This window comes from Passer domesticus, chromosome 1, assembly GCF_036417665.1.
Source record: "Passer domesticus isolate bPasDom1 chromosome 1, bPasDom1.hap1, whole genome shotgun sequence".
NCBI classification, from domain to species: domain Eukaryota; kingdom Metazoa; phylum Chordata; class Aves; order Passeriformes; family Passeridae; genus Passer; species Passer domesticus.
Genome location: NC_087474.1, coordinates 54135708 through 54157341, shown reverse-complemented (window position 1 = coordinate 54157341; position 21634 = coordinate 54135708). Strand labels below are relative to the sequence as shown.

General features: G+C 37.4%; 1 protein-coding gene across 5 annotated transcripts in view; it reads right to left on the bottom strand.

Annotated features, from left to right (window-relative positions):
• The window catches only part of ITGA9 (integrin subunit alpha 9), a 244994-nt gene that overhangs the window by 35960 nt on the left and 187400 nt on the right, over positions 1-21634 (bottom strand). For all 5 annotated transcript variants that reach the window (XM_064421253.1, XM_064421279.1, XM_064421270.1 and 2 more), the window contains 3 exons: positions 5743-5868; positions 5033-5152; positions 3263-3364 (listed from right to left, as the gene is read on the bottom strand). In XM_064421253.1, the coding sequence (XP_064277323.1) occupies positions 3263-3364; positions 5033-5152; positions 5743-5868 (348 nt within the window). The remainder of the gene's footprint in view (positions 1-3262; positions 3365-5032; positions 5153-5742; positions 5869-21634) is intronic.

The following is a 21634-nucleotide window of genomic DNA, read 5'->3' as shown; positions in this document are numbered from 1 at the left end:
CACGGGGTTGCAGGACCTGCATACATTTTATGTGGGGTTGCCTTTTCATGCAGCCAGCTTTGCATTCCCTTACTTTCAATCCAGGAAGACTCAGAGGCATTTGAATACTTTTGTTGTAGTAAAATCTAATTGTTTCTTCCGTCCATACTTCCAAAGGAAGTTCTTTTTTTTCCTTAAGAGCACTCCTTCTCTTCCTGCACACAAGCAGCGAGCAGAAAATGTGAACTCTTCAATCTGGTATTTTACTACTGTCTTCTCTTGGTTTTGCTTATAGACCGAGAAGAAGAGAACCAAACCTTCATGGAAACTCATGATGAAGAAAATAAAGTATGCCTCTTGAAAATATGACACCAGTTTCAGACAATATATGTGTATGTTAATACCACTGTCATCGGAGAGCCAAATCCAAACTCTGATCACCTTCTTAATGAGATGTGTCTAATATAAGAGCTCAAGCAGCCTATTGTAACCAGAACCAAAAATACATAATTAAAAATCACATAAAATCATATCCAAATTCAGAGAAATTATTTCTGAGAATTGCACAAATGCATATTTTTTTAAAAGCGGGTTAATTTCAAAGACAGGCTGCTACCCAACTTAGAGATACTCACATACACGTTCATATCTCCCTTAAAAATTGTCTGTTGAAGTTTCTGACAGAGTTGGTGTTCATATGGATGGTCCACTGGTATTTCTTATACTATCATAAAAAATATCAGCCTTCCTTTTCTGTTTCTCTTCCATCTCAATTTATCTTTTTTACAGACAATTTGCACTTTGATGTACAATTTACACTACAATGTAAAAGCCCCAATTGAAATAATGGTACATGGTCCTAAAAAAAAATTTAAATGTGATAATAAGCCCACATTTAGCCTTAGAAAGAAAAAAGGCCTTTTCAACCTTAGCATGATAAAGTGTCTAAGAAATGTTAGGGAACACTGTCATAAACAGTCTCATAGGAAGTTCATGCACAACTGTACAGAGGGAGCTGCTATCTAAATGGATACAGTACAGCAGTCTCTGGTCAATGGAGAGTACAGGATGAGCTTTAAAAAGGAAAAGAGGAGGTTGAACAATGACATTTTCTTTCTCCAGCCTCTATTTCCAGCTAAATAGTCATGGCCTGCAACAGCTACTCTTCCCTTCTGCATTCCATAAGAAGAGAACACAGAAAAATTAAGCCAAGTCATATCTTAAAATTTTTGCCTGAACATGACCCTTGTGCAAAACATACAGCAATACTGAAACTGGCATATGGAAATACCATAAAGCAGAGAGGAAATGGCACTCATATTAGAAAAGACTTCGAACTACAGATTAATGTTACATGGCAACAACATTTCAAGCATGCTGTTTTACAGCTAAGGCTTCCCAGGAATTGGAAGCAAGCTCTTGTTTGAAGCTTAAGATAGCTTCCCAACACACACAGTGTGCTTCATAATGCAACTAAAGACTTGATGAAAGGCTTTCTGATAATAGAAAAGACCAATTTATTTTTTTTCCCTAATTTTCTTTAATTTTTTCCTCTAAGCATTAGATAACAATGGAATATAGCAGAGCCTTCATTCCTAGAAAAAAAAGCATTTCTAAATTTTGAACATTAAAAAATAGCAATCCGACACATTTTATAGTGCCTATCATTCTGAGATATTCTAAAACCTTTTACAGTTGAAAATATTTGTCATAGAGATACTGTGTTCTTCCATTTCAGTTCAGACACGGGTATCACAGTCAGGTGTTACTTATGTCATGTTATAAATGTGTAATGCGATGGTTGGCTCTCACACTTAAGAGATTTATATTATGTGTATGTTAAGAGAAGTTTTACAGATAGATAGTTATGTTATTTTTATATGTTCTTCCCGTAGTCCTCTTTCCCCTCTCCCTTACATTGTTCCCAATATAAGTTAGGACATTTAGGGGAGGGCAACCTTGTTACTAGGAGGCGTGGCATGGCAACACCTGACTACCAATCAGTTTGTAAGAAAGTGATCTCTACCAATAGATGACAGAGAAGGAGTTGTCTGACAAAACTTTGGGAGGGGCCAAGAGTATAAAAAGCAGAGCATCCATTTTGTAAATGAGTGTGTGGCTGCTGGTCACAGAGACTGTTGGCAGTGTAAAATTGTTCCTTATTCAGTCCTTTGTTGTATTTTTGTTAAGGTTTAATAAACGCGTGAAATTTTAAAAGTGAGTGTTGTTTCTCAAAAGTCATTAATGAAATTTTGCCATACAATTGCAAGATGTGTTCTGTGCAAGCTGCAGAACTAAGGAGTGGCCAAGCAATGTATTAACACTCAGGACTGCAGGTCACTTATAAGGCACATTTCCAGCAATGGCTATGTTTTTAATTTTAACTTCCAAGCCTACTGTATAGAATGGTACAGAAACCTGACAAAGAAAAGAGAATGGAAAGAAGAAGATTCTGTCGTATAAAAGAACTCTTTTTTCTGATAGGTCTAATGAAATAGATATTCAAGACTACAGTTACAGACATGATTGTTGAGGGATACATTGGTGCAAATAGCTGGGTTTGCAAGGATTGAGATGCTGATTTAAATCCAGATTGAGCCCTTTGTAGTAGACCAAGACAAGAGGCTGTGAACTGGGTGGTGCCAGCCAGGTGGATGGACACTGAGATACAGCAGTAACAGAGAAATGCCAGACTTTTGGATAACAGAAGGAAGGAAGACAAATGGCACCAAAACGGCAGGAGACTCAGAAGGAAGAGGGAAATCAATGCAATATGTGGTATCAGCTCCTACTTGATTTTTACCAGCTAAGCACAAGAAAAAAAGTTTACTTATTTTCTGAAAGATTAGACACCTTTTTGCATTTCCACAGCTCTCAAAATATCATTAATGCTTCTAAATATTTCATTCTGGCACATGTGAAAAGACATTGCTGAGGTTTCAAGTCTCTTCTAGGTTTTCATGGGAAAATTGAATTAGATTAAAGCAAATATTAACCCTAAATCAGGACCTAAACCTAATTTTTGCATGACTACCTCAAGGATATTTTAGCTAGTACAACACAGATCACTCTGGTTTGACATAATTTCATTCACTCTGTTGACATGGTTATCACAGAGAGCCAAACCACAAAAACACAGTTCACAGTGCTGTTAGTCTAGTCAGACGAAGTCTGGGCACTCTTGTGGGTCAGCCCAGTTATAAATTCTAGTTTGTATAGAGCTCTCAGTGATTTCCAGCCCACTGGGAAAAGGAAAGATTTCTCTTTAGGTTTGTGTACTCACTGTTTTTTCTTCTGGGTTCCCATTGGGCACCTCCACAACTCTGAGGTCATGGTCCACCTGCAGCCTTGCCCTTGTGACAAACTGGATGACCGATGAACTGTCCTGAGAAGTAAAAAGAGGAAGAACTGGACTTAACAACAACAACAACAAAAGCACCAACCCCCCTGTCAAAAAAAGCCCAACAAACCATCAAACAATTGCCAGTATAATAAATACATCCAGACAATGCTTAGTGAAGGCTAGGTTGGCAGTTAAGTACCATCCTGGTTACAACTCTGCTTTGAAAAAATATACTTTATGCTCATAACAGACAGATATACCTGAGCACATTATTTCAGATTATAGCAAAATCAGGTATGTTAGACTTTAAATGCATACTTTGTATTTGGTTTGTTAATGTTTCCCACATTTGCCATGAAGCAAGACAGAATTTCCAATGACACAGGCAGGTTCAACATTAACTGTGAAAAATGTTCTGGTTTGTTTTTCAAGTGAAGAGAAAAATTATATACAGAAACTGCGATAAACTACAATATATCCCGGGGGAGAACTTCTTATTAGAATCTGTGCATGGCAAATATCTTATTCACTGTACAATTCCTCTCATTAATACATATTTCTCCAATAAAATGCCCAGTGCATTTTAACAGGCACATTTCAATAAGATGCCATTTCAACTTACAGATTACTCACTTGCATACGGTTTGCCTTGGGAAGACTGTGTAATAAGTAGAAAACGGTATGCACTGGTGATAGTCAAACATGTGTAAACACTCTATGTCTTTTAAAAGAGTGTTGCTAAAAGTAATCTTAGAAGGGACCCAGCAATGGGATGAATCCTGGCTATTCCCAGGTTTGAATTTCCCAGAAGCATATTTTGTAGTTACTTGTTTACGTATTTCAGCATTTCTATAAGCATGTAACAAATACCTGAAACTTCCGGCCATGCCTGTACTTCCTTTTTTCAAATATGAACAAACATTAACAGATTTACTGGTTTCAATTGGAAAACCTCAAGGCTATTAATTACTTTAGCAACTGTTTTCTAATAAGGGCTCTCTCTGACACTTTTAATCTAACAACTATGAAAGAAAGGTTTATTTTAATAGGTTCATGTTATCAGCTTTCTCCTCCAAGTATCTTATTCCCTCATAACCTTACAGCATCTTGCCAGAATTAGACTCAGCATTTTTGTAAGTAAAGGAACATAGGTGAAAATGCAGTAAATCACAAAAAATTTAAAAGATTTACTGTCTCATTCAGCTTCAGAGAAGACAGAAATTAACTGGCAACCATTTGTTTCTTGCCACAAATGTTAAGCTTAGCATTAATGTGGTCATGATGCATCTTCTTTGAATAATAACAATTTGAAGTAAAAATGACAAAATACTGCCATGTCTCTGTTTACACAGGAAGATAATACATAGCTGGTCACAGTTTACATTCACTTAAATTTTTTAGAATGAAAACTTTCAGAAATCAATTAGATTTTCAGAAATCTCTAACCTAAACACCATGCACACAATTAGGGGTCTCATTTGTCATTTTTCAATGTATAAATTTCTGAACTAAATTTATTTCTATCTTAATGGGTTAAGAACTAAGATTAACACCTCCATACACACTGTTAATAAGGAGATCTGTTTTCTTTGATACCATGATTATTTTTCACACACTAATAAAGAGGAAAAAATGGAAGTTTTGAGTTCACTGGTTCACCTAAGCACACTTAAATTGGCATTGAAGACAACCTACAAGGAGGCCATGTACCTTCTTGAGTATCTCGGTATTCAGCAGCATGTAGATATTTATATCACAGGATTCTGCTTTAGGTAGTGAGCTTATGTTGCAGTGTACAATTAAACAAGATCTGCCTGGTCTTTCACAGTCCTACAGGAAATATGGAAAAAACTGTTAGGCAAAGGAAGTAAAAATTAAATGATAAATTGTAAAATTCACTGATAAATTATAAACAGCAAACACACCAGAAAACTAAGTTATATAACAGCTATAATACAGCACTCTTGCACTGAAATAGCAACTTTCAAGACCTGAAGATAGATGGCTACAAATGCCTGCATGAAAGCAAGCCAGGTAAAATTCAGACCTCTACAGAGCTGCTGAGCCAGGCAAGCATTCAGGACTGAAAGGAACAGGACTGCAGCACACCAGCCCTTTGTGTGGGAGGGCACCAAGTACAGTGCAGTGACCCACTGCCCCCATATGCCTTTGAGAGAACATGGGAGCAAAGGCTCTGGTTGCCAAGTGTATGCTGGCATGTCAACTAAACTTTCCACTGCACTTCCTGAAACCCCCTATTTACTTTTAAAAAACAGACAATTACAATCTCTAAATGTCCTCCCAGCACATCATCAGTATTGTTATAATAATGAACTATCTGCTTCAGATCGTCATGCCCAAACCATGAAAAATGTTTTGTAAAATATGCAAGTGGTGCCATAAGCAGTACTGTTTCTTACCAATACTTTTCTGCCAGACTTCGTGAAAAAAGCAAATATTGTGTGGAAAATATTTTCATTTTCTTGAGGAACAACACATGGGCTGTGGTTTCTATTGAATGAACAGCTTCCTTTGTCCTGACCAACCTGCATGCGCAATTATAAATCACAATTATTATTCAGAATTAATGAAATGATACAAGAAGGTTGAATTAGCCTGTCTGTAAAACCACACCTAAACCTGAGCTAAATGTCTGGACTCCTATTAATAGTCAAAAGACAAAAATAACCACCTTGGGAGTCAAATAACCCTGAAGAAAGTATCTGAAGTAAGCCAGATAATCAGGCACTGGAAATGCTTTGACAGGACAGGATACGAGTATGTCTAACCTAGCTCACGTGTAGGTGTCTGTATTCTACATGTCTGGAGATAGAGAAAAATCTCAGCAAAATACATATTATGACATAGCATTTTAAATCAATAGTTGTCCTAGTTACAGAAATAGTAGGCAGAGTTTAGTATTAGGGCTGACCCAAAAATCTTCCTCTACATCAGCCCGCACAAGTTTGTTTATTATTTCTTTAAGACTTGGAGTCGGAAGCAGAATCTCTATGTTTTACCCCAGTTCACAAAACTTGGAGGAGTTCTTTGTGCCTTTAAAAACAGGGGACAGAAACATGGAGCTTTCTTCCCTTCTTTCCAGGCTCTAAAGCATTTAAAAATCCCTTCAGCCGGGGACGGACTTGCCCGCTGTTGCCCGCAGCCAGCACACCGGAGGTCAGAGCCACTCCACGACTTCCAGCTGCTGCTGGCTGCTACACGGTGCTAGGGAGAACCCCTGGTGAGCGGCGTGGAGCAGACAGCACAGCAGCATTGACTGCTTTTGGACAAAAATACTTTTTCCAGATTTTTTTCGTCCCTGTTCCCCATTGGTTATTCGTTTGGTGGAGCGGGGGAGGCAGGGAATTTTGGAACAATGGAAGCTTGTTTGCTGTGTTGTTTTCTTCATTCTCTCTCAGCTGCATGGCCCAGGGAGGCGATTCTTCACCATTTTATCTGTGTTCCCCGGGACAATCAGGGGGATCTCCTCCTCATTTGTGCGTGGGCATTGAACCATTTGCGGTTCACAGTTTGAACCGTGTATTTGTTGATTATTGCAGTTTTCGTTAAGTAAACTATTATTTTTTTCATTTATATCTCTTTGTATTTGTCTCTCCTTAGAGAAAGGGGAGAAGTTAAAACTAAGGGGAAGCAACTTATTTCAGAGACCTCACCCTGTAAATTGTCTTAAACTAAGACAATAGCCTTACCTTTTGTACTACCTTTTTTGATGCTTTGACCGACTCATGTGCATCCCTGTTTATATCAGAACAAGATAAATCTTTGTGTAAATGCACAAGCCTAGGCACTAAGTCTGTTATTTTTATCTTTAGCAGAAATAATACAAACCCAGCTTTTTGAGTCATTAGTTTATTCACTTGCCCAAGAAAGTGGATGACAGAGTCAAGCAAGACTTGAAAAGTACCAAACTGATAAAATGAGCTTCAGTCAAGATAATCTTGCTCAAGAAAAGCCTTCTCATTTTTTGCAACTTATGAATATTTACTGAAAAAAAGTTACCAAAATTTAATAAAAACTACGTCAACAAAGTACCAGCAAATTCTTCCTGCTACTCTCCTTAAACCTGTAAGTGAGAGAGGGAGATTTTCTCACAAACCACCAACTGACATTCTTGCACATACTGCTGTTGACCTCCTCACATCCTCTGACATGATAAAAGACTGAAAACTTGTACTTTATTCAATTCATAAATCCTTGAAAGAGGGAAAGAAAAAGCTGTTACAGATACAAAATTACTGCATACTCTGAGTCTGATTCAGTATTACACCATTTGTGTTAAGTATTGTGAAAAAAAGAAGCAAAACTCAAAGGTCTGTCTAGATTTTAAATACTATTTCCAGACAAGTGATATCTGTGTCTCTTTGAAAGTGATATAGATCACCTGTCTGCTTCACTGGCCCACAAATTCTTCACAATCTGTTCTTTGCAGTATATATTCACAAAGTGACTTAACATAATCTGTCCTCACATTCCCAACAAATATACCCAAAGTTTACAGTCTCCTTGGGAGAAAAAGACAGATAAAGACTATGATTTGTCTAGGTCAACTGAAATGAGTTTTCATTATTTAGTTTAGGTAAGAGATTCACAAAGCCCACGGACATTTATTTCTTCGATCTTTCACAAGGAAATTAGACCCATATCAACTAGAAAGCTTATGTTAAATTAAAACCAGCAAAAAGTTAGGATCTATTGTGATATATGAGTTATGTGATGTTTGACCCTCACAATTAACAGACAAATATCATGTATGCAGGTTAAGAAAAGTTTTATAGATTTATAGTTATGTTTTACCTCCTGCATTGCTACCAAGAGACAGCCACGGTTGGGACATTTGAGAGGGTCAGCTTGTCACTATGGCAACATCTGCCCTCCAATCAGGATTTGAGGAAGAACTCTCCACCATTGAGCAGCAAAGAAGGGGTTGATGGACAGAACTTTGGGTGGGGTTAAAGGGTTAAAAGGTGAAACCTCCATTGTGTGGGCAAGCTCATGGTGGGGAAAATCCTTTGCTCCTGGTGCCATAACCTTTTCTCTATTCAGTCTTCTGTTGTATTTTTTATAAGGTTTAATAAACCTTTCTAAAATTATGAAAAGTGAGTAGCTATTTCTCACATCTATTAAGTACTTGTTCACAGGAAGGACAGTGCAAGTTTCTGTACTATACAAGCTTTTGGCATACTTCCTAAATAGTCCTGATTTATATCTTGTAAAAGTACAGTGTAAAAATGAGCCAATGCAGAAATGTCTCACAAGACTAAAAGGAATTGTCTAGCATGAAGCAACATAAACCTTGTCCTTTCTACTTGGAAGTTACTGTCTTTTCTTAAACTGAAGATTGGCATCATTTTTAAAACACTTAGGTGAAACAGAGAAAGGCACCTCCAGAGGATCAACTCTGAACTTGGAAATACCTTTTCCTCTCCCCCAACTACACAGCAATCCTATATGAGGTGGATTATAAATTCAGTGTTTCAGTCCCTAGTAGGAGGGAAACATGCAAGAACTAAGCACCTCCTGTTACCTGCACTGTTCTGGAACAGACCATCAGGTCACCTCTACCCTGTTTTAGCAGCCAAAGCCAGTGGCTACTTCCTAGAAGGCAGACACTGCTATTTGGCCAGCAGAATTTGGGGGAATTCAACCAGGCAGAAATTACATTACACTCATCTGTGTACCTGTGATCAATCAGCATGTGCTGACAGCCAGCAGGTGGGAAAGGATGCAAGGCAGTTGAGCAGCAATCCATTTCTTTTAGCATTCTTGGAAGCCACAGAGCCACAAAACAGGGGGAAAAAATAACAAAAAATTCTAAGTGGATGGATCATGCTAAGGTAGAAGCAAATGCATCCTTTTCAAAGGACTGGCCACAGTTGATTTCGTGGGATATTTTTTATGGTTGTTGGTTTGTTTGTTTTGTTAGGATGACTGTTAGACACTTACATTTCACATCATGTGTTATTCTCAATTTTTACATGCATAAGTAAACCAGCCAGAAAAAAACTTGTGGCAACTTTTCAATAAACTTTGTTTTCAATTAAATATTAATTTGTAGAAAGAAAACTAGTTAAATGAAATCTTACCACAAAACTGTTTGCATTACACTGAGACTGAATGCATCTCTGAAATACAAATCATGATTTGTTTTGTGAACCTCCTTGTGAGTTTTTTCTTGTTCAAACATGATGCTATCCCAGCCACCTTGTGGTACACAGACAAGGAAATTTCTGGCCAAATGTTTATGATTTATAGATGCAAGAACTGTGCAAGTCTTTGAAATGCAGTAGGAAGGAAACCAGGCTCTTCATCAGACTTGAAGTTTCAGGGTACCTGGCATTCCAGAGCTTTTTGAAAATTTCCATTTCTCCATTTCTCAGCAGGCTATAAACAGAAAAAGACTACCACCAGAGTGGTCTTCTCAGGATCCGGTATCTAACATCTTACAGAAACAGCAGAAGGGCAGTGCATAGGATGTGGAAAGAGATGTGCACTGCTTTTGTAGTCAGTGCAAGAACTGTACAGAAGCCACAGAGAAATGTCAATATCTAACTCCTAACACAAGTGAACAACTGGGGCAGGGAACAAGAGGCACAAAAGGCAGGCTCTCTTAAATCCTACATTAAGACTACAGATTGGGAAATAAAAACCTTTCCTGAGAGAGAAGGAAGGCTGCAGGGCTACGTCTACCAAGTAGACGTAGCCCTGCAGCCTTTCAAGAAGGGACTTGAAGGAGCTTTGTTGGAGCTGTCTCTGCTGAAGGTTGTTACATTCTGTTTTCCAGAAACTACTTATTAAGTCCTGAATAAAATAATTTGCAGTCTGGTGCACTGGTCTGGTGCATACAGATAAATCTGTACTGGAAGTGTACCTAAAATCTGTACCCAGATAGAAGTGGACAAAGTCCACCTTAGCACATAACGGAGGCCAAAGAAAAGATAAACCAGGCTAACTGCATAGCATCTTCAGCACCTATGCTCATATTACACATTTTTCTAGCCTGCTCTGAGTCTGGTTCTGTGGTCTGAATGTGACTGCAGCCACAAATTAATGGCCAACCTAGCAGATTTCACTGAACAGCTTTACATTACAGGAAAAAAGAGCCTAATTTCAAAGATCTTAAATTATTTTTTACTTTTTCTTCTTCTCTATATTCAGTCGTCTATGTCATTACTTGCAGTCTAGACTACTACACATATCATGAGTTTTTTTGGGATAACTGTAAAATTTTTGTAACACAGAGGTATTACTAATTACTCCTGGAAAACATTTCTAATTTTAAAAAATATATTTTTGCAAAGACATTGTTTTTTCAGAATTACAATTCTAAACTGAAAAATTTGTAAGGCAGGTGGTTGTCTGATGGAAATAAAAACATTTTATAAAATCTTTTCACACAGATTGGATGCATCATTATTTGTCATTACATTACTAGAATGAAGCATGCTGTCACTATCTTGAATGTCTTCAACTTTCCTGTGAGGCAAACCAACATCAAGAGCAAAAGTAAAATCTTCCCACAGAAGTTTTTACTGACAGTCCTTTCTTTTTGCCATGGTTGGGATGTTCCCATTCTCTAGCAATGTCTTGTCTTAGGCTGCAAAACACTTAACATCAATACACACATCATGTTTTTTCTAGTTTTTACCTCAATTTTAAAGACACTTTTGTCAAACTGCTCAGCCCCAGTGTAAAGAAAGGTTAAAAAAATTATCCTGATATTCTCACTGTGGAATATTAGAGTGATGAATACAGTAGCAGAGCCTGCACTCAGATATCACATGCATTCTTGGACACCATTGGATGTCAGAATAGCCTTCAACATTCCTCAATAACAACACATTATTGTCAGGTGCCTCACATAGACATCTTTGGCACTTGAAAGTCATGACCTTTCAGACAGTTTTTAGTGGCCATCCAAAATCTGAGGGACTGAAAATCATTACTCATTCCAGAATATATTTGTGTATATCTATCTATCTATCTATCTATCTATCTATCTATCTATCTATCTATCTATCTATCTGTGTGTGCATGTGTATATATATGTGGGTATATATATATATGTATATGTGTATGTCTGTATATGTGTAGTTTCCTATTGTATTCAACAGGTGTGCATATACATGTAACACGCATAAATGTAAGAAGATACAAGCCAGAACATTTGTACTACAGACTGTAAATGGCACCTTGAATAACAAGCCTCTACATGTCACCATAACTTTGCAAAGGCTAATAATATTACTAATCTGTCATTATGCAGAACAGCAGAAAATCCCTCATACTGGCTCTACTCACAACATTCTGTCATGTTATGATTCTATAAATGATCACACACTCATTCAGAGATAAGTTAGTCTCTAGCTTTGTTAATTTACTGTAAATTGCTCTCCTTGTGAAAATCCTAGGAACTTGCTAGAGAGACGTTTAAATAGGACACCTGTACAGTGGGTTACTCTGCCAACTTTTTGTTGTCAGCACAAACCACTAAATTTCTCAGAGACAAGAGAAACCACCAGAGAAAGCATGCATGTTATTTCATGCTTTTAAAATGCTCTATGTGCAACAAGAAAGAAATTACTGAAGGATGACTTTAATGGATTCTGAATATTTGAATCTGAATTACTTTTTTCCTGCTACTGTATAGGTTGAGCAGAGGCAAAGCCATAAAGTAGAAATTATTTTTCTTCATGTAAGATTATACCACTCTTGAGAAAAAGTGGCAGGAGGACATTTCAGAGTGTAACAGCCATATATAAAACATATCATGTACACTCCACACATACCACATCCTAAAAAAGTCTGCAGGATTTTTAACAGGGCTTTATGAGAATACCATGTTGAATTTATTGCATACATAGGGATCATCATCTCTGACTTTCCCTGCATGGTGCAGGGATTTATGAGAATACTTGGGCCTGATTTTCAGATCCAAGAAGGAAGTACTAGTGCAAAGGGGAAAAACACCACACATTTTCCAGGAAATACAGAGAATAACCAAGAGCTGCCCATGAAGTGAAGTCACTTGGGAGTGGTTGGAGTTTCTAGGAGAAATAATATAGCTGCTACTTCAGCACATTCCTGTTCTGCTATCATCTCTGTTTCCCTCCTTCAGGGTACTTGCAGCATCATTTCTGCCCATCTGTAGCTACTCTCAGAACATGGCAATTTCTAGCAAGCCTTTGGGGCCTTTGAAATTGCTGTGGTTTAGCAAAATTTTAGCAAACAGTTTAAGAGTTTAGGCCACATTGCCTGTAACATAAACTTCATAGGTGAACTGAAAGCCAGTGGCCCCTTCTAGATTTTTCCTCAACCCATTAACATGCATCAAAGGCAAGACTTCCCATTTTTTCAGGGCCCTGTATCCAGCACCATGTGTCAGCCTGGGAGAAGGAAATTAAATACAGTTTGAAAATGGGCTGGACAGGAGAGTTGAGGACCAAGCACCAAGTGTTGAGGACCAAATGGATATTAGCAGCTGATGTGGGGTTAAGTATGTGTAAGTGATAGGAATTTCTTGGAAGAATGGGACAGAAAAACAGGAGGTAAGCTGGCTGTTGCTTCCAACAAAGCTTATATACAATCTCCCTGTTACACTACTGTATATAAGAAGCCAAGGGCTATTCCTGTATTTATTGACTGACATTTCACAAAATACATGGGCAAGCAAACATGTATCTCCAGCTCATTACTAGTACTAGCAACACTGGATTTCCACTAATGCAAAAGAATTCATTATGGTATTAAAACTTAAGGTTTCCAAGCTCTTCCAGTAAGTCTGGGATTCCCCTCTTCAGCTAAATAATCACTAGTTTTGGAGGAGGGCCTGGAAGTCAGCAGAACGAAGTCGATACAAAGCAAGTATGAAGGTGGAATCCAGACATGAGTGCATGTGATGAAACTAAACCCACATCCAGCCTCAGAAAAAGTGTGTTCAGGGACACAGAAAAGTTCAGGGAAAACATCATGAGAGACACAGGATATTTGGGACAGCAATTTTACTTTCAAGAAACTGCTCAAGGTCTGAACATAGGCCAGACATTTCACAAATTTTTTAGCATTGTTCAACTCTGTAATAGATGTCTTTCTCATCATCCGTGGGCTATACAGACTCCTAAGGACTAGGAGTTTGGCTGTGGTCTGGCAGAGAGTTTTTACATATTTTCTCCTGTATGTTTTTTTAAACTGATTTATTTATGCATTAATAACTAAGCAGTGGTTCAAGTTTTCAAACTTGAAAAATAAACAACAGATGTGGTTTTCTGTCTTTATTGCTAACCATAGCACATTCATCCTAGTATTAAGGGAAAAATGTATGCAAGTATTCTGATTCAAAGATACTGATTCACCCTTTATTAAGTGAATAAATAATTGATAAACAGGGTTAATCTAACATGTCACACTGAGAAAAAAAGGGAACTGACAAGAAATTCCAGACAAGACTCAACAGTAGACAAATAAGTTATGTAAATATGTTATCTGACTACTTGCACCATATGCCAAGAATGTTTAATATTCACAGATAATGAAATACGTTTGAATCAGAGCAGTCTTGTTGATTCTAGTAATAAATTTAAGAGCCACTGAAATAACAGTAAGTAATTTAAAAAATAAACCCAGTTTACACAACTCTTGAAAGATTTCAAAGGAAAACAGCAGTGATGGCAAGGAAAACCATTAGTCCACAGATACAATAAGTAGCCTTACAAGGCCATGAGAAGAGGCAAGTGGAAACAAAGTAGAGATGCTAAAGCATTAAATCAGCTTCGAGGGGGAGTACACCATAGCTCTGGCTTCTGCTCCTCTAGACAACAGGAGAATGCACCAGATGCATCTTTGGCATAAATCATGCTAACCTGTTTGGAACACCTTAGTTTTTCTGATGCCCTTAATATATGGCTTAATTAAATAATCAGGATTGATAAGCATGATTCTTGCAACATTGGCCTGGTCTTGACCCTCCAGCCAATTTGCACATACTTAGCAAAAATTCCTAGAAGTACTGCTATCAAGAACTAGTGATTCCTACCCAGTTTTGTGGCAAAAGCAAAGATCTTCTCATAAAAAGTTCCTGACTTACAAGACAGCAGATTCTTTCCTAGACAGAACTGTACATGCCACATGTACACAGTAAGAAGAAAAACTGACCACTGGTATGATTTAACTCTGAGGTCCTCAGAAGGTTCAGGCTTAGGAATGAATGATCACTACCTTACACAAAAATCAGCTTACCACTAACATTTATGTGTTCCCTATATATTGGCCTCTAGCAGATGAATTCCAAGAAATGGTCACTGAAAAGTACTTTTCCTTTCCCTATGACGAACTGTGAAATGCTTAATCAACATATGGGGCCATAAATAATTCTCAGGGTATGTCTCTATTTTAAAAGCATTTGAGATCACTTGGCATTTGATGTTCCTTCAGCTCGGTTCTATCTGTCTATAGATATACATCCTTTTCTGTATTAAATACAAATAAGCCCATGTTTGCTCTTTACCTAATTGTTGGACTTTCCCTATGGGCTGTGTTGATGTTAGGATGAGGAGCTGTGAAGACTGTGCAGGTAAGTACATTCCGTGTAGGGCTCAAACAACTCCTGTGTTTTGTTTCATTAAAGCAGATGTTTGAATGTATCAGAAGGGTGTCTAAGATCTAAACTCTCTTTAGAGGCAGTGGACAAAAGGTAGGACTTTCAAGGGGGTGATTTTCCTTACCTACTGTAGACAACTAAGATTAAACGGGTTCTTTTCATAAAAAAAACCAACAAAACTCTTGAAGGGTGGAGGAGGTATATTAAGTTAAGCAGAAGATGTCATTTGTTTCCAAGACATCCTCAGAGTTTTCTCCAAGAAATGGTTTATTGATACTTTTGATACCATCTGGTACCTTGCAGAACCCTTCTATCACCACATATACACAGATACCATTGTTTTAAACGCTTGTTTTTTTGTTTCCTTCATTTACACCACAAATCTTGTACATTAGTTACAGAAGAGAAATGCTAGTCTAAGAGTCAGGATTTAAAACAGGACCGTGTGTTAAAAGAATTTGCCAAGCAGTTACTGTCTAAATTTTCTTGTTCATTGTTTTAGGCAGGAAAAGCTTTACCAATGGAAAAAGGGTGAATTCTTACACTCACTCCTTCAAAAATAAGAAAAAAAAAATTAAAAAGTGCAGATTTTCTTTTCATTCAACAGGAGGAGCTTCCTTCTCTAGCTAGGAAGCTTACAAAAAAAACAACTATATATGTATTTTTCCACACCACAGCAGAACTCCTGATTACTACATGATTATGCATGGTAATCTGCCAAACTTCCTGCTTCCTTCATCATTCTGATAACAATTATTATATATACATTCTATGTCACATCTTTCTTTGTCTGAAATTTCTTTTTATCAAAAGGCAAATCAGCCATCTTTTTCAAAATTGGAATTCATATATTCAGCCAAAAAACAGGAGGTATGGGCCGTTCACAAAGCAGCAACAGTTTCAGCTGACTGAGAATATCAATCAAACTGGCACTCATTTGAAAGGCCATGATTTTTTGGGGGACAATGTTGCATAATTTCAATACCTAAGTAATTTGAGAAATATTACTTTAGTTTAGAAGCTAATCATGAGCAGGCCACAATTGGACAACAATATCGTGTTGCTGTGGCCTGATTTAATATATGGATCACAGAGGTTTTTCCCCATGTTTCAACTTGATTTCTATATTATTAGACTTTACTGAAAGACAATTATTTTTTTTACGTTCAAAATGCCTTTTCCAAGAACATCCTTTTTAGATTTTTAAAAAAATTCCACTGCTTATACAAACACCATAGCACTTCCATATCTAGAAGATTTGGTCAAAACAACTGGAAAATGTCAAAGAATTTGTTCAAATCAGGTTTCACCTAAAGATCCCAACTAGGAAGTCACAGAAAACTTTCTTCGATGTTAAGAAGTTTTGCTCCATCTTCAAGGATGCATTCAGCAATGCACAAAAAGATTATTTTGAAACACTGGAAATGCTCTAAGCTCTGACCAAGGCAAAGCTCTTGTATTATGATGCAGATGGCAAAAATGCTGGGTTTTTTTAGATTTATTTTAAGGTCTTAACTCAGAAGAAATCTTAGTTTTATGGCTGGTGTCCTGATGCTTGTAGCCCCATTAGTCTGTTAGTCAGAAATAAGTTTTGCACATTTAAGACTGGTTCCGAGTGTGAAGGAGGGGAGAGAAGAAGCACGGAGTTTGTTATCAGAAGCTGCACTTGTTCACCCGCATCCTTCTCCTGAACTGTGCTCTCTGCGGACAGACAGTGGAGAGAGCTCTTTGCTTTTTAGTTAGTTTTTAGCTGGCTGGGGCAGAGAAGTTCCCTGGACTGTGGTTTTTCTTGGGACTTGTTTAAACCTGCTGTGGACTGAAAACCCAGAAGAGCACTGGCAGCTCATACCTGCAGCCCACCAGACTGGGCCTGGGTCCAGGCATTTCCAGTGCTGGAGTGACTGATAAGAAACTGATAACAGACTGGGTGAGCGAGCTGCAACACACAAAGGGGATTTTCTGAGTTTGTCATCTCTTCAGATTGACAAAAGATTTTACTGTTTAATATTGTTCATTTTTTTGCACTGGCGAATGCTTTTGCCTGTTAAATAAAGTTTTTTCCACTCTCTCCAAGGAAATCTCCTAAACCAGCTGCGGGAGGGGCCACTTGAATTTGCTTTCTAGAGGAACCCCTTTTGAGGTTTTCTCCTAAATTTGCCCTAAATCAGGACACCTGGGCAGCCTTTCCTGTATAACAATGGAAACTTAAAAGACAGCAAAGTTCCTCTTCAGTTAATCATGCTGACGTTAGGAACTCTTTCTGAGCTGCTTTGCAGTCCTCCTCCCTGCTCCTGTCTAAAGGCAACTGTGCCATGTTGGACTACAGTATATGCTTCTGCCTCTCCTCACAGCAATCCTGGATGTGGAAGATGCAGTAGTTTCTCCTGCAAGAGACAGGGCTCCTAGGCAAAACCAGATTCAGTTGATATCACTGAGGTGCTCTACACTGGGGGTGGGGCAGGGAACACCTCCAACTGCCTAAGCAAAAATGTTTTCAAACAGTTATTTAAAAAGCAATTAAAGTGAAAGAGGCAGGAAGATCAGAAAGTACCTGTACAATTTTCTGTACAAATTTCTGTACAATATGTTCCCTGGAATGAGTAATTTCCTCCAGTTATCTAGCTATGTTTTTAAATATGGTGCCAAAATATGTGTATGCCAGTGTGTGTCTAAGTCATTGAAATGAAGAGACTACACACAGGATGACTAACACAAAGGGCTAAAATGAATCTTGGTGTAAGTGCAAAATGTTCCTGTCCAATCTTTCTGTCAAATATCAGTTAATTTTATTTTTTACTTTCAACATTCACAGGAAGAGATCAATCAACTTAAAAGGCAACCTGTAAAAGGAATTATCTTCAATACTTCCGTGAATTTATTCAGTTTTTCTTTACTTTTTAAAAATCTTACTGATATCCAGCTATCATAAAGGCACAATCCAGATCTCACCTGTGTAGAAAAAAGAGAGAAGTGTGAAGTGCATATGCCAAACATAATAGGACAACTGGAGGACTTCTCTTTGTCCTTGCAAGAGAAGGACTTTTTATTTTGCTCCTTAAACAAGAAGTGATGGGAAGGGTTGGACCAGGAACTAGTGACCTGGGCTAACTGGCCCATTTAAGGTTTATTGGTTGAAAAGTTGTCCATTTAAGAGGTTAGGAGTCACAAGACTGAAGTTCAACCCATTTTTCACTCTCTGTAAATAATTCTCAAGATCTAAGTTTAGAAGCCTAGGGAAGATCAGGGAAACTAGATGATTTCTGTATTATCAGTGGAGACTGGCAAGTGCTTCTTCAGAGCTGCTTCTGTGCCTCTCTTCATTAATTGTTAGAGTAAGAGAACATAGTAATTTAAATATATTCTATTAATAGCAATTACTAAAACAGTAATTACTAGACTTAGACATCAAGAGTTACATGCCAGAAGGGAGCTTGTCAAAAAACTGAGAACAGTATTTCTTTCCCTCTTCCTTCCAAATTCCCTTTTATATCATTGCCTAGATTGAAAACTCTTTTGGAAGACACTGTCTTGCAACATATGCATCTTACTTTCCAATAAGATTCTTATCTTAGTGATGGTGATAATACATTTTTTAATATTATTGGTATTGATTCGCCAAACAGGCTCTGCTTGGTCCCTCCAGAGGAGGGAAGAGGATCATCCTGGTCAAATAGACAAATTCGGTTTCCAACTGTTAATTCCTCATAATTGTATTTACCTTCAGTGAAAAGAAAATAAACCAGAAGGCAACAATCTGATCCAGTCCCATATAGCCAGCACAAGAATAATCCTGGACACACTATTAAGTTATGAACAGCTTCAGGAAATACCATGGTTAATTTAGTAGGAGTTCCCATTGTGAAAATCTTGACGATCCTAGAAAGCAGCTCCTTGGCTGCCAGCCAAGGTCTGGTAGTGCCTTCCCTTGCCCTTGTGTATCCCTAGCTGGATACACAAAGGAAATTACGTATCTTTCAGTTCGAAACCAAAAACATACACAAATATAATGAGCGCTGTTTTTCTTCCTAGAAGAATAGATAACCAATGGCTTGAAGAGTCGAGAATATACCTTTATGTTAGGACTACATTTTCTTCTTGTGTGAAGCTCTTCTGTGTCATCATCTATACTATTCTATCACAACACTTTTACTAACAAGCTGAGGTATTTAATTTATTATATTTTTAACCTGGCTGGTTTTTAACCTTTGCAAGAAATCAAATACAAAAATACATAAAAACAAACAGGTACTAATTTGATTTAAGTGTTTCCAAAATATCGTTTACCACTGCAGAATGTGAATATTTACTATGTAAAACCAATGCCAGAGGTGAAATTTCCTTGCTAAAATAATTTGAAAATTTCCAGTATCTTCTATTCATTAAAAATTAATAGGGAGGAAGTTAAATTGCTTTGGTTTTTTTCCCCCCCTAGTTTTCTTAAAATTATCCATTTTTTTTTTGTTTACTTCTGGCTTTTACTGTTGATTCATTCCCTTTATATATTGGGGGCTTTGTTAGGGGAAGTGCTGCAGAAACTGCAGTGCTGTTCTCAATAGCCCTTGAATCGCATCTGAACATCTCTAAGGCAGATTTACAAATGTCAAAACATCTCCATAATCTGAATTTGTCTCGAACAAAATGTTAAAACAGTTTCTGGAATAAAGCCAAAAGCTCAGAATGTCAGGAACAGAGGAAGCATGAGGGCTGTCATTTCCTCTAAGTCCAGCAGAAAATACTTCCTATTAACACCTCCCAGAGATACAGACTGTTCCGGTGAGCCATATGTGACTGTCTTCCTGCTATTAATTTTTGTGCCTGAAAGACTACCTCAATCAACACAATATGAGAGAGTTTGCTCATGAAACTATCTTGTATAGTTTATGTGTATGTGAGACAAACTCTAGTGCTTTAACTATACATTTTGACTCAAAAATTTCACTGCCTTACTGTGTATCAGAGAGTGGCGATAGAATAACTAGCTTTAAGATAAAAACCATTATGTCATCAAATCCCAAGTTCTGTATCAACTGTGTATTTTACAGATAAATGACAATTCCTAATCTTCTGTATTTATGACAGCTATTCTCAAAGTTTTTTCAACACTGACAGCTAGAATGGCTGGATTATAGGCATAGAGAAAATAATGACAGAAACACCTGCACTGTCTGAAAGGATTCTATTGCCTTACTATTTTCATTGAAGTCTAGATTCTCAGAAGAAACAAAATAATGAAAACCTTGAAATATTTAATGATTATGCTTACAAAAACTGTCTTGGAGAAACAGCTGTTGTAAACCATTTTCTAAAGTACATCTCCTTTTAGGTTTTCTTGTTTAATTAGATCTATTCTATGAAAAGTTGAAAAACGCCATGATGTTAGTTCCCTTTTCAGTCAATAAAAACTCAATGGGAGAGAGCAGTAGGAAAGAGAGTGGGATGCCTTCTCTGTTACAATAATAAGACTTGGGATACATTGGTTCTAGTAAGATTTGGAATACATTGGTTCAGTGCCTGGGTCCCACACAAATTTCCTGTGTGAAGTCAAGCAAACCTTTTGGTGATTCAATTATGTATCTGTAAAGCAAGGATAACCACTGTCCCAGACAGCATTTCTTTGCCTTACATCTATTAATATGGTAGAGGTATTTAGAAAGTCATGTAAGAGAATTCCACTGACCATATACCCAAAATCAGTAGTCAAAATTACTGGAATGCTAATGTGTCAGGCAGACATCTCTCATAAAAACATACTTGCCTATTACCTGCAAAGAGGTCTCACAACAGCAGTTTAACATTTCTACAAAAACAAATTTCAAAATACAATTCAGTAAAATAATGTGCAGAGCAATGCAACCTGTTGTTGGGGAGAAGCAATACAAACCCTGCTAGCATTTATTACCACAGTGCTCAAGACCACACCACTCAGCTGGGACCTCCTTTATGGACTTTAGAGGAGATACTGACATTTGGGGAGATAAAATCCATTAAGAAGACTCCCACCTCTCTGTGTCTGCTGTGAACACACCCTCTCCGACAGCACACAAAGACCAGGGAACAAACAAGGAAACGGGTCATGATACTTTGGCAGGCAATGTGTCAAAGGAAAGCTGATCTTCTGTATATAAAGCTGGACTAAATAAACATTAAAAAACAATGCCACAGAAAATTATACATATGCTAGAGAACTAATTAAGTCTGGTTGGAGAATTGACTCCGTCTATACACTACTGTTGCTTCATACAATATTCCCACATGTTTCTCAGTCACTCTGTCTTTACTCCCCATTGGTAAGCCATATCTATATTTAAGTCATACCTTCCAACAGCAAAAATCTTGGAAACCTGCTTAGAAACATCTTTCAGATCTATATTTACACATGTTCTGTGACACTGTTACCTACATAATAGGTAATACTTTTCAGCTAAAAGGCTAGAAAAGTAACTAACAACATGAAAGTATAATACTTCCTTTCAATTATCCCAAAAATCTGGTTTCATTTCACAAAGGCAGATTACTCTGAATTTCAGCAATAAATTTACCTCAGTAGTAAAGTTTCCATCTTTTGGCCACCACAGTGTAAATTGTGGTATTTTAGTGGTCTAACAAAGGTTTTGAAACGCATAAATAAATAAACAAATAAATAAATAAATATTATAAATTAAAGCTAAGAATTCGTCTACCACAGTTTATGTTGAATT